We start from the raw sequence: 7,500 nt of genomic DNA on the forward strand, positions 1-7,500 counted from the left end.
GGTTTAGGGGTTGAGTAAAGTGACATCTATCTTCCCTCCCCTCCCGTCCTGTCCTCCCTTCTTACTATACTATCTGACTTGATGTTTGTTGTTGTCAGGTTAAAGGAAAGTGGCCCAGTAGCCAACTTCCCTTAGCCTGATTATCATCGACTTTCAAATCTCTTCGAGGCTTGGTCTGACCAAGAGCATAGTGGCCTTGGAATATTACCTGAAGAAAGAACAAATGCCAGATGCAGACTTTTTACTGTCATAAGAAGTGTTGACGAAGAATTACTTTATGTTCCAAAACAAGTACTACTTACAAACCCAGGGGACGGCCATGGGCTCACCAATGGCACCAAATTACGCCAATCTCTTTATGGGGAAATTTGAAGAAGATTTTATACACTCAAACAACCCATTTAAACACCATCTGAAGGCTTACTTTCGTTATATTGATGACGTGTTTATATTATGGCAAGGCACCAAGGAAGAACTGGATGAGTTCCATAATTATGTCAATACTCGATTTAGGTCAATCCAGTTTACTTTGAACCATGACAACGAGTCCATATCTTTCCTGGATGTACTAGTAAAAAAGCGTGATGGTGCATTACGCACAGAGATCTATCGGAAAGACACAGATAGAAATGCTTATTTAGACTACAAGAGCTTTCATCCGCCCCCACTCAAACGCAGTTTACCATACAGTCAGCTGTTACGCGTGCGCCACATCTGTGACAATGATGACGCGTTTGACAGGCAGGCAGGTGAAATGTGCCAGAGATTTTTGGATAGGGGTTACGATGCCAACTTATTACAACAGACTCTTGCTAAAGTACGGTCTATCCAACGAACTGATTTACTGACGGAGGGTGGTGCACAGAGATTAACATCCAGGCCCACCAATACTCCAGTAACCTTCGTATCCACGTATGGACAAATCTCTTACCAACTGAAAGACATTGTAAACCGACACTGGCACATTCTGAGTAGCGACCCACACATTGGCCATGCATTTCAAGATACCCTGCGCACCTGTTACAAAAGAGCAACCAATTTAAAAGATCGGTTGGTGCGCTCACAGCTCCCCGTACCCTCGCCATTTCCATTCAAGATTCCCCATGGGAATTTTAAGTGTTTGAATTGCGCAGCATGCAACAGCATGATAACCGAAAAAAGCTTTACGCACCCTACAACTAACAAAACGTATAAAGTAAAGGGTCGTATTACTTGCTTATCGACTTGTGTTGTTTATCTGCTATCATGTCCGTGTGGTTTACATTATGTTGGCAAAACAAAGCGACACTTAAAAACAAGGATTTTTGAACACAAATGCGCAATCAGAAGAAACGATGAAAAATCTTCAGTGTCCAGACACTTTAATGCAGCTGGCCATGACGCAAATTCTTTGAGGTTTATGGGGCTGGAGGTTGTGAATACCTCCAAGAGGGGGCGACCGTGAGAATCGCCTACTTCAGCGCGAGGTCTGGTACATTTTTAATCTTGACACATGCATTCCCAAGGGAATGAATGAAGAACTGTCATTATGTTGTTTTCTTTAACTGTTTCGTTAAACATTTTTTTCTAATTTTGTTGATATTTTTTGATCATAGGCTCCTGTTGTGGGTGTTTTTCTTTTATTTTTGCCAGTGTTTGACTGTGATTCACTGATCTCCTATGTGCTTGATGTAATGACATAATTGATGTAAATGATCATTGAGCCCCCATTGGGTGGTGGGGAAATGGAACGGGATGGGTGTGGGTATTTACACTGTAAGTCCTGTTGTCACTTGTATATATTGCACACTGAGGAAGGCAGAGCGCCGAAACGCGTCTGTGTAATAAAGAAACCTATGCATGGTGCAACCTTTTTTCATTTTTCAGTTTTACAATATTTTGGTCAGCACCCTTAAAAGGAAGAGAAAAACTGTTGGGTGACGCCTGCTCCAACCCTTATGAACTGACCAAGAGCATAACAATGAACATTTCCCAAACGGCATTTCCCAAATGGCCTCCCTTGGTTTGCTAATGATTGTTTGCTTCCCAACAAAGTGGGAGGAGTTCCCGATTTTGCGGAAACTCAGAAAGTACTTGCATTGCTCTTGACCTGACTGGTAGCAACGCTGAAGCTGTTGAGTCACTAGGACGGCACGGCCTGGCTAATCTTCCCTGCCCTCCAGTCCTCAGCTCATCTCACCTGCTGTTGGTTGGATTCGGGGTGGACGAAGGTGACCAGGTCTATGGAGAGGTATCCCAGGATGCCCCTTTCCCGGCAGGCGTGTCCCACGCGGGTGCAGAGCTGGTGCAAGGTGTCTGGGCAGACGGAGGTCTGGGGAACGGACCAGCCCAGCACCTCCAGTCCAGTGGGGCCGTGCAGCTGGTCACCGCAGCTCAGCACGCGCACCTCCCCCTCCCCCGCACCCGCCCCCGGCTCCACTAGCATGTCCACTGACAGACACGTCACGCTGTCCGACGGAGGGTACGCCTCCACTACACCACCTGATGGAGGAGAGAGAAAGAGAGAAGGAGAGAGAGACACAGAGAGAGAGAGAGAGAGAGAGAGAGAGAGAGAGAGAGAGAGATAGAGAGAGAGAGGGAGAGAGAGAGATAGAGAGGCAATAGAAAAATAAAGAATGAGATATAAAGAATGAGAGAATGAAAGACAAATGACAGAATGACAAATAGAGAGAGAGTAACGAACGTGAGCGATATAGTGAAAAAGAAGGAGAGATAAAGAAGTAAAGAGAGAGAGAGAGAGAGCTAAAGCGCTATTGAAAAAATTGAGAGAGCAGAGGAAAGAAAAGGAGCCCATTATCATTACAATATTGACAGTAATGTAACATTAATACGAAAATAAAGATGAGTGCGCACACCACCCAATACTGAACTGACCGCAGTAGGACAAAGACTTAAAGTGGGTGGAGGAGAGTCTTATGCAGGGGTTCTCAAATGTTTTCCGGACAGTTTCCGTTTTTTTTTTACCCAAGGAATCCTTCATAATCACTTGTACTGTTTTGCAAGCTTGAAACAATTTGTTACCAGTGTGTGTTGGTCATTGTTATGAGGGCGTGAATAACAAGCAGCACGAGTGGATTACTGTCTTAATATCACAGATCAACCTCAAGCCACCCTGCTGTAGTGTTGTTGTTTATTACAGTGTAGCGAACCTCTTCACGGACCCCACTGGAGAACCACAAGGTCTAATGAAACAGCTAGACATAGAGGACTCTAGTGAAGGCTTTGGCCTGGGTGCACGTGGCGCTGTGGAGTACTGTGCTGTGCGCAGCTCACTAGGGCTGTAACGATACACTCAACTCACCATTCGGTTTGTATCACGATTCATGACCATTTGCCAACATTATAATCTTAATGAATAAAAACTATGATAGTTCAAAGGTAGAATAGGTTACAAGAGGCTACAAATAATTGTTTAAAGTTTCTATATAATAACGATGATGCTTGGAAGCACTATCACTTCATATCATGTGGTTGTTTTCTGGGCAGATGGGTATCAAAACGTTAAAAGGGTGTATCACGATACTGCCTCTTTGTATCACGATACAGTATCGTGACTCTGTGTATCACGATTTCTCGGTTCGATACAATATCGTTACAGCCCTACAGCTCACCGTATCGCAGGAAGTGGCTCAGGAACTTGTCCCAGGTGGGGAAGATGTCGGGGTGTGTGGGTTTGGCATGCTTAGCCAGGAGCTGAGGAACCTCCTCCAGGAACCGAATCAGAACCTCCTCCTGCACATGGAAATACACACATGGAACGATGCAACATGCACGCGTACACACACACACGCACGCACACACACACACGCACGCACACAAACACACACGCACACATACACACAGATTAGTATGTGCCGGTCTGCCATGCTGTGCCGAGTGGGTGGTATTATGTAAAATATTTGTGAGATAATTGAATAATTGAATAAATGAATTAAAGGTGTCTCATTGTGTGTCACAGTGTCTGTGTCTGCAGTGTGAGTGAGTGTGTGTGTGTGTGTGTGTGTGTGTGTGTGTGCACACGTGCGTGTGTCTGTGTGTCTCCATTACGCCAGCCCGTTATCCCTTTGCGGGTTGGCGTAATGGAGCTGTGGACATACACACTTGCCTCCGATACCAGTCCCTGTTAGACACCCCCCCCCACACACACACAGATCAATCAGTCCATCAATCAACAGATCAATCAGAGCTCAGCGCCAATCAATTCCGCTCTTGTTGCCGTGACGAGGGAGCAGGCGGCGCGGCTGGGTCACTTAATTATACTGTTAATGGCTGTGCCTGTCTGGCTTTGAGGCCGAGCGCTGCTGTGTGAACCTGTTGATAATTGAGAACACCATTGCTCTCTACAGTACGTTTGAGCACAGATGACAGAGGTAAAGCACACATGATCCTGCACACACACCCACTTTGTGCACATAGTACACACAGTACACACAGACAGACAGACACACAGACACACACACAGAGCTTGTTTCTACATAATTACTCCGATTGAGTGAGTACAGAAGGCCATTCACTTCTGCTGTGTAACAACTGCTGTGACCCCTCTTTCATGTGGACCAAACGAGAAGGACATGATAATTTGCGAGTCTAGTTATACTGACCATGACACCAACCATGATACCGTCTTTTTCTCAACTGATGAGAAGGTGACTAGCAGAAAGGGAAACAGGTTGGTCCCTGCTCTTACTTCCTACAATAGGCCACTCTCATTCACACATACATGCTCGTACAAACACATAGACACACACACACACCCACTTACATCTAAGAGAGCAAAACAAATAAACAGGAGTGCTTGAATTAATTCCATTTCAGTGTCAACACTGTGCAATGAGCAAAACGCCTACAGATCCATTTAAAAAATACACACAAACACACACAAAACCAAACAAAATGCAATATAAACTCCTATTTTTCTTTTTTTGTCTTCATACATTCTGGAAGCAGTAAAAAGAGAAAAGAAGAGAAGAAGAGTCTATGGGGAGAGACAGATTAGGGGTCGTTTGGTATTCCGGCCGCATGGCTGCACAGCCATCATCATATTCAAGTACTGTAAGAAGGGAAGCGGGGTCAATCGCTGCACAGTGATTCCGCCCCGCCACAAGCCATGAGGCGCACAATGGTGCGGCAAAAAAGTGGAGCGCAAGCGGGGCCGGCCGACGTTCCCCTTCGCCGGGCAGCACTGCCGAGCAGCCTCCAGTCTGCCGACGCGCAGGGGGAACAGCAGGGGGTGAGGAGGGGGAGGGAGAGAGAGAGAGGGAGGAGATGGAGAGAGAGAGGAGGAAAGAGAGAGAGAGAGGGAGGAGATGGAGAGAGAGAGAGAGAGAGAGAGAGAGAGAGAGAGAGAGAGAGAGAGAGAGAGAGAGAGAGAGAGAGAGAGAGAGAGAGAGGGGAAATGAGGAGCCTTGCGTTGTGCTGATGTTTTATTTGGACTTAGACGTGTGTACAGACGGCTGTGCTGTGAGGGAGCGGGCGGGAGGCGTGCTTGGCTTCCTCATAAAGATGAGCTATCTGACGATAAATAAAACAGATATGAGTGTGTGTGTGTGTGTGTGCTTGTGTGTGTGTATGCATGCACACACTCCTTGCAACGAATACACTCTATGAAAGGACACACAAATAATCATATATATAAATAAATAAATACATAAAAATCATCTCCAGCCGGCGCGTTTGCACCCAGTGTGGGGTCCATGCTGATGTAGTGAGTGGGCTGTTATTGCCATCTGAATCTATAAGGCAGCGGCACTGGGACATTTCATAGCGGATCAAGCTGGTGGAGACTTCTAGTAATGGCAGACCATGGAGGAGCTACAGCCCACTCCCACTCCCACTCGCAGACTCCCACTCCCCCTAAGACTCCCACTCCCCCTACCACTCCTACTCTTACTCCCACATAACTCCCTCTCCTCTTCCACTACTCTCCTCTCCTCTCCTCTTCCACCAGTCTCATACTCCCCCTACCACTCCCACATCACTCCCTTTCCTCTCCTCTCCCTCTAGCATTGCAACAACATTCCCTCTCCTCTCCTCCTCACCTCTCATCTCCCCTCACACTCCCGCTCCTCTCCTCACCTTTCCTCTCTTCCCTCACTTGCCCTCTCCTCTCCTCTCCTCTCCTGTTCTGTCCTCTCCTCCTCAGCTTTCCTCTCTTCCCTCACTCCCTAGTCTCTATCCCACTCCTCCCCCACTACCCTTGTACTCCTTCCCCATTCGTCTCCTACAAGTCTTGCTATGAAGCATGTGCCTGTGTGCCTGTGTGCGTGTGTGTGTGTGTGTGTGTGTGTGTGTGTGTGTGTGTGTGTGTGTGTGTGTGTGTGTGTGTGTGTGTGTGTGTGTGTGTGTGTGTGTGTGTGTGCGTGTGTGTGTGTGTGTAATTGTTCAGCATGTCGTGTTTGCATACAGCTCTGTCCCCTCACTAAATGGTGTGGGACCCCCTGTGTCTTTAACCTTTGCCCTGAGGTGGGGGGGTTGAAAGTGGAGTGGGCCTGTGGAGACACCCCCCACACCAACACACACACACACACCCTTCTGTCAATTCCACCTCGGGGGTGTCCAGCCTGTACATTATTCCTTGTGACCGCATGAAGCTACTATTCTCCTCTCCTTTCTAATTCTCCTCTCCCCTCCTATCCTGTCCTGTTCTATCCTTTCACCTCAAATTCTCTCCTGTCTTCTCTCCTCCTCCCCTCCCCTCTCCTAAGCTCTCATCCCCTCTATCCTCCTGTCCACTCCTCTCCTCTGACCTCCCTCATCTCCTCTCCTCTCCTCCCCTCTCCTGTCCTCTCCTCTGCCCTCCCTCCTCTCCTCTCCTCCCCTCTCCTCTCCTCTCCTGTCCTCTCCTGTCCTCTCCTCTGCCCTCCCTCCTCTCCTCTCCTTTCCTCCCCTCTCCACTCCTCTCCTCTCCTCTCCTCTCCTCTCCTCTCCTCTCCTCTCCTCTGCTGGCTCCGGCACAATCCCAGCCCAATCAATAATTAAACAATATGCACACAGCTTGTGTAGTGGCGGGGGAGCCATCCTGCCCTCTGCCTGAAACCCACAACCACAGCCTGGGAGTTGGATATTATGCTGTGTGTGTGTGTGTGTGTGTCTGTGTGTGTGTGTGTGTGTGTGTGTGTGTGTGTGTGTGTGTGTGTGTGTGTGTGTGTGTGTGTGTGTGTGTGTGTGTGTGTGTGTGTGTGTGTGTCTGTGTCTGTGTGTGTGTGTGTGTGTGTGTGTGTGTGTGTGTGTGTGTGTGTACATAACCCCCCTGCCACCATCAGTGTGCGGGCTTTTAGACCCTCTGATATACTGTTGTGGCGGACGAGGTGGAAGAAGCCTTGGCTGAATCATTACAGTGTGTGGTCCAATCCAGTCATTAGTGTCAGGAGAGAGGCGTTTGTAAAGTTTATGGCGCAAACAAACACACACTGTACCGGGTTTTTTTTTTTTTTTGCTGTTGTTTTTCTTGGTTGTTTAATTTGCCAGATGTAGACCGCCCGCTCTTGAATGCAGTCACAA

General features: G+C 47.7%; 1 protein-coding gene across 2 annotated transcripts in view; it reads right to left on the reverse strand.

Moving 5' to 3' along the window:
* The window catches only part of iqch (IQ motif containing H), a 60,232-nt gene that overhangs the window by 17,091 nt on the left and 35,641 nt on the right, over positions 1–7,500 (reverse strand). For both annotated transcript variants that reach the window (XM_063196517.1, XM_063196518.1), the window contains exons 15-16: positions 3,612–3,732; positions 2,180–2,481 (exon numbers count right to left, since the gene is read on the reverse strand). In XM_063196517.1, the coding sequence (XP_063052587.1) occupies positions 2,180–2,481; positions 3,612–3,732 (423 nt within the window). The remainder of the gene's footprint in view (positions 1–2,179; positions 2,482–3,611; positions 3,733–7,500) is intronic.

Source organism: Engraulis encrasicolus, chromosome 4 (assembly GCF_034702125.1).
Source record: "Engraulis encrasicolus isolate BLACKSEA-1 chromosome 4, IST_EnEncr_1.0, whole genome shotgun sequence".
Taxonomy (NCBI): Eukaryota; Metazoa; Chordata; class Actinopteri; order Clupeiformes; family Engraulidae; genus Engraulis; species Engraulis encrasicolus.